We start from the raw sequence: 20,074 nt of genomic DNA, 5'->3' as shown, positions 1-20,074 counted from the left end.
GTAACCTGCCGGTCCCAAGCCCGGATGAAGGAGGAGGGTTAGGCGTGGGGCTAGCAACCCCACCCTGTAAACAACTAAAACGCTACAGAAACCGCAAGCATGTTAGTGTGGTTGCGGCCCTATGCTCCACTGGGGGGAATAGGAACAAGAAGAAGACTATTACAACAGGAAGCAGAGTGAGGAACAGTGGTAAACATAAAGGACAACAACGACACTAGAGGAAGCCCTTAAAGTTAACTTTTCAGATAATCAACAAAATGTAACAAATAAACCAAGTTCTTTCGTATGCATTAATACTGTTTGCTAGAATCTGTCGGTGACATTCTTCTAAGCCACAGCCAAAGAATGAAACAAAATATGATGATAAGAATATGTTTACTGGTGCTCATATGGACATCTCCGCACTTACACACACTGACACTACTCGCTGCTGGTGGGCTACACTGTGAACGTGTGTCGTAGAGGCTTTTTCGATGGCTTTTTTGCGTACACCTTAACAGGTTTGGCTGCCTTGATCTTGCGGCCATTGTACCCAGTCTTCCGGTGCCAGAGTCCACTCTGAGGCCGGATGCCCAGCCAGCGTGACCGCCCTGCCTTGCCTATGGGCTTTTTGTTGTGGTCAATGTTGGAGACGCGGCCCACTGTGACCATGCACTCCTGTGAGACACTGATCTCTCTCTTGGAGGGCAAGCGCAGGATACAGCGTTCATCAACCTTCCGCATCAGTTGGGCAGAAGTACCAGCAGCTCGGGCAAATTTCCCACCCTCCCCTGGGAAAATCTCGACATTGTGAACGATTGTTCCCAGAGGCAAGGATCCGACAGGGTGAGCATCACCTTCTGCAGCACGAACTGATGAAAATTGAAAAACAAAGTCCAAGTTATTCAAAAGTGGGAAATTACCTTTTGCTTCTTTAAAGCTTTCTATGTTTTTGTGGGTTATAAATTTCATTTATATTTACTTCTGAATCCACAGCATTATTATTAAATCAAATTTGCTGATTTATTTTGAATATGCACCCACCAGCCATGCGTGTGAGTTTTCCAGATGTCTTGATCAGATCTCCTGTTTTCATGTTTTGAGAAGCTAGGATATAACGCTTGTGCTCCCCTCCAGCCACAACTGCTATGTCTGCACTTCGACATGGGTCATATCGCACAGAGAGCACCTTCTCTACCAACGGATCCCCTTCCTTGGGCCCTACACGTTTGAAGTCCACCATTCTGTAGTTCTGTCGATGTCCTCCTCCAACTCCATGAGTCCAGATTCGACCTGTTGCAGAAGAAACAAAATCCCTGACAGTCAATCCAAGTTTTGACATGTATAGTATACACATGCCACAAGCAGAACAAATTAGATAGAAGTATTAATTTACAAGTTTAAGTTGAGTCCATTGATCTAATTTCAATGTCACGATAAAATGCTCTGTCTTACCATCATATCCTCGACCACCAGATTTTATGAGACGAAGTGGTCGAAGAGTGTATTTGTTGATGTCAATGCCTTGCTTAATAAACTTTATCTTGCCCTCCAGGGCTGGGCTGCCGTGAAGGCATCTGCACATATTAAACATCCATTGTACTATCAGTCTATAATCAACATAGCTCTTCGTGGAATAAGATGATGAGAGGAGAGGCAACAACATGCAAGAAAAGTAAATGGCTACACAAGTTATTCCTGCCTGCAAAATATGATGCCACATGCAACTATGAGCTTATCCAAAACATGGCTACAAATGTGTAAAAATATACACACACACACATGCACACGCACACAACTGAAGGCTCACTGCATCCACTAGTTGTTTTAAATGGTCAACTAGAAACTAAATAACAACATCTACAATCTTACAATGCAATTTTATTTCACAAAATAAACAGCAAAACAAGATTCTTGTTTGATTTCTCAGCAATACTCTAACAGGTAACTTTTTTTACAATTAGGATTAATTATCCTACTATAACAGGTAAAAGTGTAAAGGTAAAGAACCCTATGGACTTACAGCTGTAGGGGAAATTCAATTCAATTCAATTCTTTATTTAAAATAAGCAGCTGAGCGCTTTTTTCCATTTAGCCCTCGCCCTTTACAGGGAATGAAATTAACTAAATAAATGAATTAATTAAGCGCTATATTTACGTCACTTGGAAATGAAGGGAAAGTGCAACTGCTTGAGATGAGTGAGGATCAAGTCCTTGGTGATACGTTGGAAATATGTCTAGGGCAGAGTATGGAAAGCAGAACCTAATTCTCTCCTTTCACTGCCTTTCTTTTCTAATATAAACAGCAACTAAACAGCTACTGGGTGGGAAGGCCAGGTTTGCTGCCACAGGTCAGAGTTGGGTTTGAACCAATAATCTTTCACTCCAAACAATTTCAAGTGCCTATTACTTTTGCAGACAACCAAAGCATAATCTTTGCCTGAACTTAATAAAACCAATTCAACTGTAAGAACATGTTCTGGCAGAGACAGCATGCTGGAAGATTTTCTGACATTTTGATGATTACACACACACACAAAATGTGGGCACCTACAGCATCACACACACACACACGACTGATAATTCATCTGAAGTTGAGCAGCTGGACTGCAGATGGCACAAACAATTTTAGGTGCCTATTGCTTTTACATATAGGCATGGCATAATGTTTACCTGAGCTTAATAATACAAATTCTCTCGTTAGCACATGCTCAGGTATTGACAAAATGTGTGAAGCTTTCCTCACTATTTTTTGGTCACAGATGTAGCAGCAGAGAGGGGTCTGTGATAATGCTGACAGCTTTTAACCTCACAGCCCTGGTGAATAGATCACCTTAGTGGCGTGTGATGATGCTGACAGCCCTGGCACCTAATAGTCTCTGTGGAAAGCCAAACCACACAGACAGACTGAATACTCTTCTTCTTATTTATTCCTTGTCACCCCCAGTGGAGCATAGAGCTGCAGGGACTAAACATTATGATATACCAACTGAAAGAGAAGGCCACCATCACCAAAACTCCCTAATTGCTCAAGCAGGAAAAGGCAGCAATGTGCTTTCCTGGAAAGAAAGTTTTGTGTCTAGCACTGTGCCAAGATATCTAAAACAATGCACCTGCACCACTCAGTGTCAATAACCACAGGTGTATGGATAGGTTGATGTTTTCTTCTATCAAGGACCAGTTCTTTAGTTTTAAAAACAATGAACACCAGAAAGCTTTTTTCAAACCATGAATGCAGTTTCTTAACCTGAAGGAAATAGCTTGCCAGTGAATCTTCATCCGTGAGCAGAGCAACAAATGCCATAACATCTGCAAACTTAATCAACAATAGTGCACAATAGGGGAAATCTGTCCAGACCTCACTGGTGTATATAGAGAACATTTCAGTACTTTAAATTTTCAACACCATTTTTTGCCTTATAAGCAAACTGAAGTAAATCTAATTCTTTCATACAGATGTTAGGATAAGATTTTTGATAGTATTCTCCAGAATTTTCATTACAAGGGAGGCTAATGCCAGTGGCCAAAAGTCATTGGCTTGATAGGTATTGGCTATCTTGGGAAATGGAACTTCAAAGGCTTGGAATGTGACTTGAATCAAGAGAGATTTAAAAAGTGTTGAAGCACTCAACTGAACATCAGAGCAGTGCAATTTGCACACATATCCCATCTGGTCCATTCACCCTATTAACCTTAATTTTTCTCAACAGTTTTGTCAGTCTTGAGAGATTAATATGTCAACAAGATCAGAGACTAGCTACTGTGTAAGTTCTTAACTTTATCAAAAAAAATGCTTTTCAAAACTTGCATCAAAATTGTCCCAAATGTTTGGCAAGTTCTGATCATTCCTGTTGATAAGTTTGATTTAAAAAATTTTTTTTAGTACGGTTCCCTTTCTGATTACCAGAGGCCATAGACTTCCCAGGCACAGTGAAGGTCACCAGCATAATGATGTAGCTTATCCTGTTCACAATAAGATTTTAATAAGGTTTCCTACACATCCCTATTTGCTAATCATTTTTTGCCAGGGCATCTTTAGTAAAGAAAATATGTTTGTCATTATTTAGCACAACTTTCACATCTCTAGTTACCAAAAGTTTGTTATCTGAAAATACTGCAATAGTTTTGCTTGGTATCACTAAATCAACACTGAAAGAAACATAAGAAGAAACAACATCAGTTAACTTATCTAGGTTACCACATAAATCTTAAAAATATTTCACACAGGGCCATCAAAACACCCTCACACACATTCAACACTCAAACCCAACCAGTGTTTCACCAACTTAACAAGAGACAATATATGCATTCACACAAATGCCTATACACAGGTGCCAAATACACATTGTTATGGTAAAAAGCCCAAAAAGATGGCATTGGCTTGACTGTGTATGCAGAAGGGATTGTACTAAACATTAATCTAGCTTGGTATACTTTACACCTCAGTGCTGTGTTTTATCCCTGCGTTTGTTTATTCTGTATACCAACAGTTGTTGCAGTAACCATGAGGGTCAATATCTTGTCAAATTTTCTGATGACACTATGCTGCTCTTTCTTCTTAGTGGGCCAGTAGATTCCCATGGTGTAGCTTTGGATGAATTTATTGCGTGGTGCAATGACAATTTCTCAGAACTTAATGTGAGGCTGTCTTTAGTTGTTTCGTCCATGCGACTTTTGAATGGTGCATATGAATGTGTTGTGATGTTGTTTAGTGCTTTTATATCGAGCTGCCCTCTGAAGTAAATGAACCTTTATCTCATAAATAAATTACAATGGCTCTGGTGACGCAGAGTTGAGTCTTTGTGTCACACAAGATGAGTTTCAAATAGTCTCTTATTGCAAGAGACATTTAAATTAAAAGAAGGTATGAAGATTGAAAATCAAATTAATTTAAAAGCTTGAATAAAAACTCCTTAGAAATTTAATTACCTTGTTACTGTAGCAAGCTTTGACAGCAAAAGTGATGGTTGCAAAAGTGATGCTAAAGTTTTGCACATTCCTGATCCTGCCATCTTTGTTACCTGAGTACTCCAAGATAACACTGAAATCAAAACAGTTATATGACTATTTAAAGTATTAGCTGCAGCAGTTACTAAACAGTACTTGTCAGTAAGGGATGAGGAAAGTCACAGCTGTCACACAATCATGCTAAAAAGTGAAATCTTAAGTTCAACAATGAAAGCAAAATTAATTTATATTTGTGACATGTTTTCAGAGAGAACAAATATTTACAAGAATTTATACAAACAAAATCGATCCAGTGACGCTATGCTACATAAAGACATACAATGGAGGTACTAATGACTGCTTATTTTGTCTGACGTTCTCTACATTTTTAAATAGTAGGAGGTCACTCAAACATGCACTTCCTTCTTAAGTTTCAAAGTAACTTGAATTATTAAATGTATAACATTTGCAGTGTAATGACACCACTCCACATCCAGTGTCTGCATATCAACACTGACAGACATATGATTCTAAGAACACGTTTCTTTGAAACTACCAAGCTTATTCTGAGATCGACTTGGTAGCACACATAAATACAATTAATTTCAGAGACTTAAATATTAATACTGCTAATCCTCACTGAATTTACGTGTTGAGTTTGTTATATATGTTTTTAATCTGCCGATCACTTACGAGTATATTATTATAACATTATGACCTTCTTCTGGAGAACTACCGGATATTATTGGTATTTATCTCCCTTGAGAACTTCCGCGAAGTACGAGGCAGGTACAGTTGTACAGGTAGTTGCTAACATCATGGCTTCAGCTTTGGAAAGCTATGTAAACAGTATCCTTGGTCTGAAGCGTATGAAAAAGCTAATTAAATTAATGTTGTTAGTTTGTGATCTTCGAGAAAGTATTCTTATGAGATCTTAAACTTGATCCATCAACGATGATTCAAATTAAGTCTCTTGTCCATTGTCGTTGAGTATCAACATATTGGTTTTTCTTTTCTTAAAAATAATTTTATTGATTATGCTAGTGTGTAACATGTTTAAAAAAAATTAAATTGACTGAAAAATCTGAAAGATACAAGCTAAGACAAATCTTCACAATCTCCCATCTGCATTTCTCACAGAGTTTGTTTCAGAAAGCATAGCCTTCAATATTGTCCCTTTTAAATCCCTCATTCTAGGATGTAATTGTTTTATCCTAGAATGTATAACAGTTTTAATACCCAATTTTTTGTTTGCAGTGTTGGTGTGGAACTCTAATTTTGTTGCATCTTTGCTCATAAACTGACATTGACAAACACAATTGATTAGTGCTAATGCGCATGCATATTATTTTATTTGGATTTGTGTATGTGTGTGTATAAAATCTGTTGGTTTACGTGTAAGTAAAACCCAAAAAGTTAAAGAACTTTTCTCATAAATATCATAAAGAATACATAGATCTTGCTTTGAAATTAAAAGTCTTTAACATTTAATTAGAAATGGTGTCTATAGTCACTGCAGACGGACGGATAATTGTGGTAAGTTCTTTCAGATACTTTACTCACATTTGAAGGATACTTATTCACTTTGCTTTTTTTTTTTTCATTTTATTTTGTTTGGATGTGAGACTGCGCTCTGTAAGCGTTATCTGTACAATTTTCTTAACAATATTAACAACATTAAGTTTAGCATATTTAACTCTAAGGGAGCTTATAAGTCTTAAGATAATGTATTTCGTGAGATGTTCAAGGATTTTTCATTTATGTGTGACAAAAATATATGGCTTACATAACCTTGCTTGTGCGTTCACACATATCAACACAAAATACATTATACCCCACTCCACACACTAGTCTGAGACGAATCACATTCCTCAGTTCATGGACAAGATTGCCTCAGGGAAGAAATTTTAGTAGAACCTTTTTGTGCTTCTCATTAATGCCCTATAATGTTTACCTGAAGGCAGAGTGATCGGTCCTGGAACCTGATGAGAATAACTTTGAGCTGGTACTTCTGAGCAGTTTGCTCTGTTGTACCAGAAAATGATGGAGAAACAAACATATAATATAATTATCTGTAGATTATATTTGAATTATCTTTTTGGTTTTAAAAAATCCTTTAATTTTTGTTCATAATTTTACTGATATACGTGGGTTATAATTTTTGTTTATTTTATTTATTTTTTTTTTTTCAGGGAACATTGAAAGGTTTTGACCAGACAATTAACCTTATTCTTGATGAGAGCCATGAACGTGTTTTCAGCACCACACAAGGCATGGAGCAGGTCATCTTGGGACTATACATAGTGAGAGGAGACAATGTGTAAGCACTAAAACACTGGCTATTTATTTTTCTAGGTTACTTCTTTTGGTAGGTCTGCACAAGGACCATCTATTAATGTGAATATTATTTATATAACTTTAAATTTAAAGCATATTCTTTTGACGTGTTTCTATGCCAAACTTGTTTTGAAGACATTGCATTCCTAATGTGATTGACAAAGCTAATGTTTGAGGTAAATGTCTATTGTACATTTTTATTTACTTGAAGTTGTATTTTTAAGCTTGTTTAAAGTTGAGATTCACTAATGTAGGTGTGGTTTGTGATGAATGGTTGTTATTACCTGTCAGGATGACGGGTTTTATTGTCTTGTGCACACCACGCTATCATTTGCATCTCTGTGTAAAATCTACAGGAAAATTACTACTTAAGTGTTTTTCCTTACAATGTTATTTATGCTTTTACATTTTCATTTATTTCTTTTTCATTTTACTGCTTTCGAAGAAGTTATGGGTCTGAACAGGATAAGTATTTAATTTAAAGTGAAATTAAAAAATTTGACTAAAAGTGTTGCTTATTTGTTGCAGTGCTGTTATTGGTGAGGTGGACGAAGAGACAGATAACAATGTAGATTTTGATAACATTCGGGCAGAACCTCTCAACCCTGTTTCCCACTGAAACATTCATCAGTAGTTTTAAAACAAATCATGTCATCACCATCCTGTTTCTACGGTTATTTTGCCATTAGATAATTATATTTGTGAATCAAGTGTTTAAGAAGTCATCTGCAGGTTTTACTTGTTTATCTGGTTAGGAAACTCCAACTTTCAACTTAATATTATTTTAAAACATTCTTATTCATGCAAACAAGCAATTGAGTGTGGTGCTGAAGCGAGTGAAACTGAAAGATGTGAATTTCTCTTTTATTTTATGCTAACTTTACAGAGGTAGGGCAGTTTTTTTTTTTTATAAATTTCTTTTCTTTTGTGGCTTGACTGTGGGTGATGCCAAAACCAGGAATTCAAAATTTTTAAGATAAGCAAACAGTGACTTTCTACAAAGAGCTGTCATCTGTGCAACTTACCAGTTATTAATTATAGACGTCAGACCTGCACATTTTGCTGTTAGACTTTGTTCGGCCCTGTGTGCAAATTAGAAATTGGTTTCATTTTAATTCATGGTCTTTATAATGAATGTTTGTATTTTGTACATAATTAAACTAGAGAAATACTCTAATAGTTTGTGTTTTGTAAGTGCACATGTATGTGTGTGTGTTGGCCATACTGTAAAAATAGAACACTATTTTCCATATCACATTCAACATTTTCCTCGGGGCACTCCCAGCTCTCGCAACTTCAGTCCCCTTTGCTTATTATTTATACTGATACAAACAGTTCTGACATTTTCGAAGTTAGCAGAATACAAAGAGCATTTTTTTACTAGATAAGTGCAAAATGTCTGAGGCGGGTAGAGACTTGCAGCATAGTCATCTAGAAATGTTGACAAACATGAGAATGAGAAAGCAAATGTGTCTGAGACAGAACACTTTGATTCTTTAAGGAGAAAGCTGAATATTTTCCTGCTGTACCCTAGGAAGCTGATTAAACATCACATTGTATATCAGGATGGTAGTATCCTCAAGGCTGCAAGCTTCCCTTAGGTATCTCTCTCACATACAGCTTTTATATAAACAGAAAAGAAAGATGAGTATAAATAAAGGCTCATTTTAGAAGGCTCTTGTAAAATGTTTTTTTTTCCAGTAATTTTCTTGCAGTGTCAAAAATTTATGATAGAGAATTAGATACACAATAAGCTCATGAGGTTAAGAAACTTTAGATTTTCCTGTCCAAGATTTGGTTGCAACATGTTAGTTAAGTGAAAAACCTCTTGCCAGATCAAGCAGTCACAAATCTGGAGACCACTTGCAAGCATAAAACTGGCAATGGATTAAAGGTTCGAACGGTTATATTAAAATAATTATGCATAAAGACGAATCCCCAGAGCTTTATGAATGCATTTGTATCCAGTTTTATTGTCAAATGCCTTTTAAGAAAGAAGTAGTGCATTCTGAATGATACTTATTAGCATGATTTGTTAAATTATTTTATAAAGCAACAATGCAGTACTGTTAAGACAGTTTTGTTTAGTTCATTTTTCTGTCATTTAATCTTGACATAAAAATAAATTACTTTTTAGTTTATCTTTTATCCTTGACTTTCAATTTTAAGTTATTTCTTGGGTAACTCAGCAGTAATATCATAATTTTGACATTTAATTTCCTGAAGTAAATAGAAGAAATGTAAAGTATATGCACTACCGATTTAATGTGTATGAGAATGGTGGCCTCGAAACTGGACCAGTCTGGACGTCTATTGATAAAAAAACATGGCTTATTAACACATGCACGACATATTTAGCTCAATTTTTTCCTCGGCGGATGCTTCTCACGCCAATGCAAATAGGCCAGAAATGTAAACGGTGCTCTTATTTTATTTGCAGAAAGTTCTTTAATAAGTTATACTTCGTCAAGAATGGTTACACCAAGGGGATGAACTCGTACAGTATTAAAATCCGATTCCATCACCAATAGTCTCCCGTTTGAGGACGACGCCTACAGCATTATAAATATAAATAGTAGCAAAGAACTCTATTTACTTTACTATATAATATTCTAATTGATCTATGTTATAAAAGTGCTTTATTAATATTCATCAGATTTTGGTGCATGCTTCATTTTATTTATCTTAAAACATGTCGTTAATGATATAAGAGATGATAATTGTCGCGTATGACCCATCAACAGAGACTTACACCCTACAAGAAATTTCCTAAATATTGACGGCTGATTCGGAGACATTATTGTGCAAATTTTAACTTCTTTAAAAGGTAAGTGACGGTTGTGTATTTTTCAGATCTGTTTTTCTCTAGAAGACATTTGTACAGCTTTATTTATCTTGTCATTTTCTCGGTTTCCATCTGTGAAGAAAACTGTTGAGGCCGGGCGTTCGATATTTCCATTCTTCCTGAGAGATTGATTAGCAGTTAACGTATGCGAAGCATTGATTTGCGCTTTCTCAGTACTTCTTTCTGTCTGTCAGATCGCCTAAGCTTTTAACTTACATGTTGTTACAAACACTGTAGTGGTAATTAACGAATTAGATACACTACGCGGGTGTCCCTCTTTCTATAAGTAGAATCACAGTCATAATCCATATTTAAAAAAAGGGCTTTTACCACGACTGTCACTGGCATTATATTTGTTTCTTTCTCTTAGTTTTCTAAAACGCAGCTTGTTATTGATACGTAATGCAGAACTTTATGTTAATTACAGACAGACATTATGTGCAACTATTATAACATTTCTAAGTAAAATGTAACACAGCAGCTCTGGAAATAAGGTTATTGATAATGCTACATGCCTCCTGAAGTCCTTTAAACGTTTCCTTATATCACACCAAAAGGCAAAATTCTGCTGTCAATTAAAGTTAGATGATCTGAAGATAAACCTTTCAATCGAAGCATGTTCTGCTGTTGGTTTGGTAGTGCATTAGCACAGTGCATGGTGAGTGACAGCATATCATTTATTCTGGTATGGTCTTTATTTATTATTTGTAAGACTTTCTTATTCTCTCCTGATCTTTCTTATACTGCTTGCATCTGTTGGGTTTTCTCTGTATGTGTGTGTAAGAGCGAGGCCACGTGTGAAGATTTGTGCTTATATCAGGAGTGCCCAACCTTTGGCCCATGGGCCAGATGTGGCCCACGAAGGTGCCTCATCCCACCCACTCATTTTAGCCAGACACAACATAATTTCATTTTTAACATCATGGTTCTGGCAAAACCACCATGCTCTGGCCCACGAGATTTTATATCATATCCAATGCAGCCCTCAAGTGAGGAAATGTTGGGCACCAATGGCTTATATGTAAATAATGATTAAATACACATAGCTTTATAATAGTATTTTGTCAACACAGGCATTTCAAGAGTTTCATTACAAGTTTTTTTTCTCCTAGTTAAAAACGAGGGTTTTCTAACCCACTCGTCATATTTTATATATATATTTTTTTTGGGAGGGGGGTACCTATTGTGTGATAGAATATATATTGTGTGATATTTAAAATTAAAAAACATAAAAATGTTTTTTTCTCGTGTGTAGGCAACAGTTTGTGTTACAAATTATAAAAACCAAAATCTCTAATATATTCAATTAAAAGCCAGACAGTAATGAGTACTGTTTAACCCACTCACCTTTCATACAATTGAAAATTAGCTGAGGTGAGAAGAGATCTTTTGGAGAAAAAATGTTAACTGGTTTTTAGGTAATTTTGAAGTTACATTTTACTATTTTTCCCAGGAAGCAGAAAGAATACAGATGACATGTCGTCTGTATTTTTAGATGCTTTAAAAAATAGGAAGGATATCAATGCATAAAGTATGTCATGCTGAACAGATAGTTAAAAATAAATGAGTACAATGAATGACACTGAGAGAATCATGAATTTATTATAGAAAACATTAAAGACATTACTTGCAAAGTTTTATTTTCAGATGACTTTTTAGGTTAATGTTAATTCATTCTTCCATGTGTCACTTGGTCTTGTGTTCATTAATAATTTGTAAGCCTTCTTTTACTCTGGTTTTCTATGAATGTCTTGCTGCCATTCTCCCACAACTGCCTTAAGGGGGTGGGGGGAACCCAGAGTGTTAAGGTATATTAAAGAGGAATGTTAGTTGTATTTAATAATAATATATGTTGAATTTCGATAGCGCTTTTTTCCCCCACCATCAAAGGTGGGCTCAAAGTGAATACTAAAAAGAAAAAACACAAAATGTAATAAAAATGGATGCTGGTCTCAGAAAAGTGTTCATAGTTTGTACATAATTATTTTTCAGTCTTTGTCTGAATTTATGGATGTTACTGAAATATTTGACACCATTTTAACAAATACTTATTCGTATACTTAATTTAGTTTTCCTGTGAATTTTCTTTTGTACACTTGGTTGGTGTGTCCTTAATAATGGATGTAACAATAGTTGGAATGTTAATGAGGTTCTTTTAAACTGGACTCTCACTTTGCTGTCAATTGTTTTTACAAAAACATCCTCCTAACTCCTGGTCATGTGGTGTGCTTTCTCTCTCTTTCCTCTCCACCTCACTTTCTTTCTCACTCTGGCTTTCTCTCATTACATGTACACCTGTTCAAACTCAGTCTTAAGGAAAAATATACCCACAGCAGCTCGTTGCCAAGGATGCCCGAACAGAAATAGATGTTTCCCTCCATTTTCTTCCCACTCTTCTTCATCTTGTGCAGTTTTTAAAGGTGCCAGCTTTTTTTTCTACCTGAGGGAGTTTGACAGTTTCCCCTGAACACTGATACCTCCTAATGGAGGCTGCAGAAGAACATGACGGCAGGTAACGCCATGCGCCCGAATGTGTGAAAAACCCACCACACTTTGAAGTGCGGGCGAGAGAGGGAGCTCCCTCCAACCTGGCTACCGTCAGCTGTGCGTCTGGCCCCATCAGTGGGCGCAGCCCATTAAACAGTGCTCCTACGCAGCTGGAATCGTGGCGAGAGTCGTAGAGACAGAAGAGAAAAACAGACCCTCTCTCTCTTTAGTGGGATGTGATCGCAGGGACCCATTTCCAGGGAAGACGGCGGGATGCTTCACTGGTGCGCTGCAAGCTCTTTGGACACTCCGAGCGGCGTCAGTCAGATGGGTTTGTGCTGCACGAAAGCATGTTTTCTCGCCAACAGTAATATTTCGCTCTCTTTTCACTAAAGTGTCCTCCCAGGTGTGAAGGTTTCTAGTCCCTCCCCATCCTAAGTTTCTGAAAAGCAGGCATCGGGCTAGCGAGTTGAGGGCAAACCATAAACTCCGCTTTGTATCCACATATCTGCGGACAATACACAAGACAGAGGCTTCAAGATTTTGAGCCAACCTGTAAGTCTATGTCTCGACTATGCAGGGTCATAACCCTGGGAGTGGGGCTCACCTTACGTGTGCTTCTTGCCTACGACCACTAGGGGTGAATGGGTTTGGTGTCAAGTTTTTAAAAGGGTAAAACCTACTCGTAAGGTAACTTTGAGTCCGTCCCTCCCTCTTTTTTTAAAAAAAAAAAAAATAGCTATTATTGCTTTTGGGTGGTTGACTGCAGCGTTAATACCATGAACAGATGGTTTTCACATTGGTATGATGGATCAAAGTAGCACTGCATTCAGAGCGGACTTTACCTCTCTCTCTCAGAGGACTCACAGTCGGTGCTAACATTAAACTCGCGCTACAAGTCCGTTACTTGACTTTTCTTTGCCGAGCTTTTGACGTTCGTGTTGTAGATGCCAGTGCTGGGAGCTGGTTTTCCGAAGTCGAAGCTTGAAGCTGTCGGTGGAACACGACAAACTTAGTTTGCAGAGATAAACCTTCTTTTGCGTCCGCCATAATCCGATTTTAAGTCCTATACTTTAAAGTGCACAGAAGAAAAATAAATAGGAAACTTCTGTTTACATTGTGGAAGTGGGAATGGATTTAATTGTAGGTCTCTCCCTCTCACACACAGCATGTCTGTGGTTGCTTTGGTCACACTAGGCGGTAACTGCAATAAGCGAGGCAAGTGAAGTGAGACTGAGGTGGACCAGATGATCATAAACAAATGATTACATTTTATATAGCTTTTATTCGGGCTCAAGTCGGATGGATCGTGTTCAGGCGCCGGTGCTTTTCTACATCCAAAACTATTCAGTGCGTAGTTACAATTTATTCTCTGCTAGCTTGAAAATTGTGCAATCCACAGCAAAGAACCGTTGGAATTTGATTGATCAGTTGGAATATTTGGTAGGAAAGTGCTTCGACCTTTAGGCAGTTTCGAACGATGTAGAAGGGATGATGAAGACGTGTGCGCACGTAGCAGGAAGTGGGGGAGAGTGCACGGAGAAAACCCATGACGACCACCTTTGTGAGAAAGCGACACATCCAGAGAGAAACGTGTGTGTTCTGAAACAAGGAGACGAGATCTGAACCCGGAACCTACCGAGTCTTACTGCACCGAGAGAGGAGTGAGTTGAACAACTACTGGACGCCCTTGAGTGACAGAAATCAGCGAGATGAGGACTTTCAAATTAAAAAAAAGACTGCCGCAAGTTTGGGTGGGCTGCAGGCTCAGAGATAAAACTAGTTCAAAGGCTAAACCAAACAGACACATTACAGGCCACTCGGAGCGGAGAATGAGCGGGTTTCGTCACCGTCCCCGACATGTTCGCTCCTCCACCCGTTCCTGTAAAGCCAGGGGTAGGGTGGCGAACTCAGTGGGCGTTTGGGGGAGGAGTGGAAGTGGGTGGGTGCTGTGGCGGTCATTATTGCTGTGCACAAGCATTTTACCCCCTTTTCCGAGTTGAGAAACCTCAGGCAAATCACACCTGTCGCCGAGATTGAGCTATTTAAGCGGTTTGGTCTCCCTTGTAAATGAATGCATTGAATAAAAACTTCCGTGCAGCCTGTTCACTCACAGAGAAATTTATGTGGACAGTTGTCTGTACAGTAGGGTGCTAACAAAGACTCGTGCAGCCCATTCTCTGAGCATAGCAGTGCGGACAGAGGCCGTCTGTCCAAAGGTCTGACTTTAAACATAATGTCTTAGTAGATTTCCATTAGTTCAGATTTGTAGAAGTTTTTTTTTTGACGAAGTGTTTTTAGAGTGATACATGTGGGGAGTGGGGCGCCTTCAGCAGCCATAGTCATGAAGCAGAGATAAGTTTTGCCCCAGGATTAGCCATGGATCAGAGTCGTTGTAGGTTCCTGTAAATAGAAGCAGGTACCGGCCTACAAGGTTGGGTGATAATCTGGAGGTCCCCGTATTGCCTACGGTCCACAGTTGTGGTGACAGAAAGCTGGCCAGGGATGTGGTATGGATGTACCTCCGGTTCGTGACTGCCGCCCATGGGGAGGGGAATGGGACTCTGTAGATAACACGGCGATCAAATTGTTCTTGTTGAACAGCGCAGTCATTTACCTCTCGTCTTTTCATCATCACTATTTCAAACTGTTATTCACCAATGCTCGTAAAATTTCACGGCCGTGATCAATCTGTAACTTGAATGGCTTTGCCAGTCGACTTTTTCCCTTGCAGTTGCCATGGAAACTCCAGTCTAATGATGGTTTAGCATGTGCCGAACTGCTGATTTGTGTTTCTTTGGTTTCCAAGGTGAAGGTCTCCGTTCCCCGCCAGGTGACGATGAATGTCTTTGAAAACATGAAACGGTTTTTGTCCCACGGCCAAGGAGAGGTCTTGCTTGCGCGTCTCGATGACCAGCAAAAAATATATAAAATAAAATAAAACAACCATGCATTCGATCGCTCCAAATATTTTTCCTTCTATTTTTATTGAAAGAATTTTAAATGTATCTTTGGCCTCTGGCAAGCACTTGACATGAGTTTTGTACAGTAACCAAAAGTAAATAATTGCTAACTACGTTGATAATTTTTCACAAGGGAACTCATGAGTTCAGACACGTCACGCCCTTAATTATTTTCAGTTGTCAAACACGGGTTGTCGAAAAATCAGATTTACTCTGTGGACTAGTAACACATTCTAAAGAGAGTTATTATCTGACAAATTTTCAACGAGATAATTCAGTCATGCTGCATTCTCGTTCTTCGCAAGATTTCACCATCGTCGCATTGACAGGACGCCTGTTTCGGTGTAAGTAGTGTAAGTTTCGGTGTAAGTAGTGTGCAGTAAGTAAAGGGCGCCATGAACTGTAGTCATCGTCCGACTTGCTTCGTCCTGCTTCCAACCTACCACCCTCCTGCTGGGATCCTCTCTCCGACCGCTTCTCTTTATTTCTGAACTGGAAGGAGATTGAAAGTTGGCAAGGCCAAGAAATTCATCCTTGTAAACATGTCTAGTGGCCAGCTGAGCGAGTTTCGCTGCAAAATGCCATCGGGGATCTTATTCATTACCACCAACATACCGGGTTATGGAGGTGACATACTGAGCTAGTTACATCTTGAAATAGGAGCAGCTTCTGTGGCACAAGAGTTGATGTACACCATACAGTAAAAACTGCCTGTGGTGGGCACAGAGTGTGTGTGTGTCTGTGTGCGTGTGTCTGTGTGTGTGTGTCTGTGTGAGTGAGAGAGCCCTACACATGGCGCCATATACTTGGGATGAAAGATGTGCGAAAGGAGAGACTGGGGGAGGTAGAGGATGGAGATGTCGATAACGCTAGCGATAAGCCGCGGCCATTAATCTCTGACTGTAGCGCATCTTCTGTGACGGGACGGAAGCAGGCAGAGGAGGGAGGAAACCTTATCGCCGAGTGCCAGCATCGATGACGAAGCCAGGGTGCTTGCTCGTGACGCAAAGAACGAACATCGCTGGTCACGCCCTCGTGGGTTTTTATAAATATTAATGGTGCGGTTGCTGTGAGTATCGCATGTCGGAGCTGTGATTACGTGTCGGGTCCTCACCAGTCTGTTCTACCTATCTGGCTGCTGCTTACTTTATTATTTTAGTTTTTGGCTGAAACACCCTGCAAGAGTGAAAGAAGTTTTTGTAATAAATGTAAAAATGTCTGCAGACTACTTTTTTCTCCCCGCCCCTTTAATGTTTGCTATTTAGCATCTGTTTATAAATGGGCGTGCTGCCAGGAGGGGGGAGGAGTCCAACAAATGGCGAGGGAGTAGGGACGATTTGAACTTTTTCTGGCTGAGACATACATAGGTCTGGGTTTAGAAACCGCAGTTCGCTAGATTATGGTTTTCTGCTGCCAGAAGGATGACCTACATCCTCCTATTTGTTCCGGCTTCTGGCGAGAAATCATCATCATCATCATATCATCATCATTGTCGCCCTTTAACGTCTGCTTTTTCTTGTCTGTCTTCTCAGCGTTCACTGTCCACACGTCCCTTGCTGTTAGTTCTGTCTTGGGCAAGGCGCAGACACGTCTGTCAGTGTTTACCATCCGTCAAATGCTGGAGGTCTCCCTACCCTCGGATGAAGTTGTCGGGTTTTAAGACCTCTACTCCATTGAACGTATTGGTCGCTCAACTGCGGAATAAAGTATGCACACGCGCTGACATTTTCTTCATTCTTGGTGTCAAGAAACTTTTTATGACATGTAAGTATAGGTCTGTGTCACTGTCATTTGATACCCAGTAGTGACGAAATATCATCTATCGTGTCTTGAGCGATAAAACAGGGGGGGGATGGGGACCTAAAAACTCTGTTTTCAGACTCTCGATTTGCAAGTTTTCTTTACGTTATTTTGAGCTCTCATTCTGGGAAACCCTGCCCGCCACCCTAACCCTGGGTTATCTAGGCACGGGGGTTCTGTGATGAGTCAACACTCTGCCGACGCCAGTGCTGTAACTGTACCCCAGTGTACCCCAATACCAGCCTCGCTCTCAGACCTGACCACGAGCCCGGGTACGCACTCCCTAGTCTTGAGATGAAGGAAAGGGGTCACGAACTTAAATTTCTAAGGATCTTTGGACTCCGGTCCCGGATTCCAGTGAGCAGTAGCTATGGATCGTAGGGGTAAACCACTGCAGTAGGTAGATGTGATACAGCAGCAAAGCGGAGTGCTGAGGATGCAGACAGGCTTGCGACCTTGGAGGTCAGCAGATAACTCTGAGGTCCCTGCTGGAGGCCTGTTGTCATGGACGCGGAGGTAAAGTAATGTCGGAGACAGCCCTGCAGGTCTGGGCCACAGTTAGGGTCTGAGACTGATAAGCCGCACTATTACTCTAGCCATGCCTTTCTTTTTTTGTTTTCGTTTTTTTTTTTTCTCTCGCTGAGGTCGTTCAGATCGTCATCGCAAGGTCGAAGTACAAGCAGGTCATAGGTGATGCTAGTAGGTCATCGCTTCTGGATTCAGTTGTAACTCTGGAATATTTACCCTTTTCCACTCCTCCCCATCACCCCCTGTTCCATCTCGATAAAACTAGGGAAACACACTTTGGTTATGGACTCATTAAAAGATTGTGGCGGGTGCCATTCAGATAGTGCTCGGGTCACGTGGTGCTGTGGCCAAGAAGACGCGAGCTGCTGTCTCCACACAGATGGTATCTAGGCACGTGACGGCAAAAACAAACAGAGACCTGATGGCGTAGGTTTCCAAAAATCCTGCAATTTATTTTCTGGCCGAGGAACCGAAAACACGTGACCACTGCAACCTTTGGCTCACATGTGAAGGCAGTGCTGCTCTCTGCACCGCACCCGTCGTCAGTGTTTAAACCTGCCATTGTCTCACCAGTACCCAGACAAAAGAGGGCACCAGATTTGCAGGTGCACAGCAGGTGACAGGTTAATGGGTAGTAAGAGAGGGGGGAGAGGATGAGGAGAGACAGAGATGGACCTAACGTACACAGAATTGATGTGGTGGATCTCCATGGTGAACTTGATTCAGGAGATTATGCCATGTCCAAAGCTCCACCATCCCCTGAATTCCCTCGTCAGACACCAGGCCTTACCACGTTTGCCATTTTTCGGTCAAATAGTACTGTTCCACCTCTTGTCGGCGACCAGACCCCCGCCCCCCTCCATTTTTTCCCCGTTTTAACCAAAGGGCGAAGGGGCGTCTTTCTCCCCTTGTGGCGTTTTTTTTCTTTTGCTTTTTTTTTCCACATCCCCTGGGTGGGAACGCTGCCATGACTGCAAACAGGCACACAGGAAGCCCGGGTAGATAAGGGCTAGAAGCGAGACCTCAAGTTGCAGCAGGAGCCCTGCATTGATAAGGCGGGTCACCGAAAGCCAGGGGGAGTTGGCGGGCGCTGACGTGAGAGAGCAGGGGTCATGGGCAGCCCCTCTGGCTTCTCACAGTTCACAGACCACCGCACCATCTATCGCCACCTTTCGGCTTCATTTTTTTTTTTTTTTTGGTAGGGGGTGTGGAGGACGGGGTACTTTGGGGGTGGGGAGGGTAGTACTATCTTCAAGCACCACTTGCAGATGTAAAGGAAATTACTAAGTCATCTATTTCTGGCACGCTTCCGGTATCCAAAGACGTGGATGGTTGCGAGACATTTACAGATGTTCTCTCCGTACTCTCTTTTAGCAGACAAGTTGACAAAGATGATTTACAAAGATTCTCTGGTCAGCTGGGAAGAAAGATTCAACATTTTTTTCTTATTTAAATAGAGTTATGGCCACAAACGTTGTGTGAACACTTTGTTATTATTATTATTATTTTTTTTTTGGAAAAATTTTGAAAGGATAAAAAAGATTTCGCCAAAAAGTAAACACACACACAATCACTTGATACAAGTACAAACTGACAACTCAGAAGTATGGAGAGATTAAGGGGGAAAAGGGACAAGCGGTAATTTAAACATGTTGCTAGCACTGGCAGTTTTGTACCCCCCGTGATTTGTTAGAAAGGGGTGTGGACTGGGGTTGGATGGAAGTTTTTTTACATGCTTTTCTCACCCTCCTCACCGTCGTGATTATTATTCTCTCTACCAATATGTTGATATCATCGTCACAGTGGAGCTGAGATGTATGTATTCTGCGTTCCCTAGAAACGCGCTCTGGAATAAGGGTGTCGGGCACCCGGGAACCTTCGCTCATTTACCTGTCAAGCGGGTCATCAAAGTTGCATCGAAAGCAGCTTGGTGATCGACCGATTCGTTAGTCTTTGATTTCACCCGAGGAATAGAAAATTTTTCCTTCACTCATTCTCAAACAAAGATCTTTGTCGGAGGAGTAGCGTCTGACACCCTCCTGTGGGTCGGGTGGCTTGCTGTGTGGGCTGGAGGTCACGCACACCCCCAGCAGCTATTTATCACGGAGTTGTCGTTATAATTACTGCCGTTCTTTGCAACTTTATCGGAGTTCCTTGTCCATTTATCTAATCCTGTGCTAATTGCCAG

At 40.2% G+C, this 20,074-nt stretch overlaps 3 protein-coding genes across 3 annotated transcripts in view; 2 read left to right on the top strand and 1 right to left on the bottom strand.

Moving 5' to 3' along the window:
- Positions 1-23: 23 nt before the first annotated feature.
- LOC112572179 (39S ribosomal protein L2, mitochondrial-like) lies at positions 24-5,585 on the bottom strand. The gene is made up of 5 exons (XM_025251750.1): positions 5,567-5,585; positions 4,909-5,020; positions 1,435-1,556; positions 1,024-1,272; positions 24-851 (listed from the first exon to the last, which is right to left on the bottom strand). Coding segments are annotated over exons 1-5 (897 nt in total). The 5' UTR covers positions 5,568-5,585; the 3' UTR covers positions 24-438.
- Positions 5,586-5,663: 78 nt separating this feature from the next.
- On the top strand, positions 5,664-8,437 carry LOC112572181 (U6 snRNA-associated Sm-like protein LSm8). Its single transcript, XM_025251752.1, has 4 exons — positions 5,664-5,775; positions 6,422-6,462; positions 7,119-7,246; positions 7,792-8,437. The coding sequence occupies exons 1-4, from the start codon at positions 5,745-5,747 to the stop codon at positions 7,880-7,882; spliced, it is 291 nt and encodes a 96-aa protein (XP_025107537.1). The 5' UTR covers positions 5,664-5,744; the 3' UTR covers positions 7,883-8,437.
- A 1,517-nt stretch (positions 8,438-9,954) lies between these two features.
- Positions 9,955-20,074, top strand: part of LOC112571428 (cyclin-dependent kinase 17-like) — a 66,611-nt gene continuing 56,491 nt past the window's right edge. The window contains exon 1 of the mRNA XM_025250396.1: positions 9,955-10,090. The gene's annotated coding sequence lies outside the window, so the exon portion shown is untranslated. The remainder of the gene's footprint in view (positions 10,091-20,074) is intronic.

Source organism: Pomacea canaliculata, linkage group LG9 (assembly GCF_003073045.1).
Source record: "Pomacea canaliculata isolate SZHN2017 linkage group LG9, ASM307304v1, whole genome shotgun sequence".
Lineage (NCBI taxonomy): Eukaryota > Metazoa > Mollusca > Gastropoda > Architaenioglossa > Ampullariidae > Pomacea > Pomacea canaliculata.
This window is presented reverse-complemented; position numbering and strand designations above follow the sequence as displayed.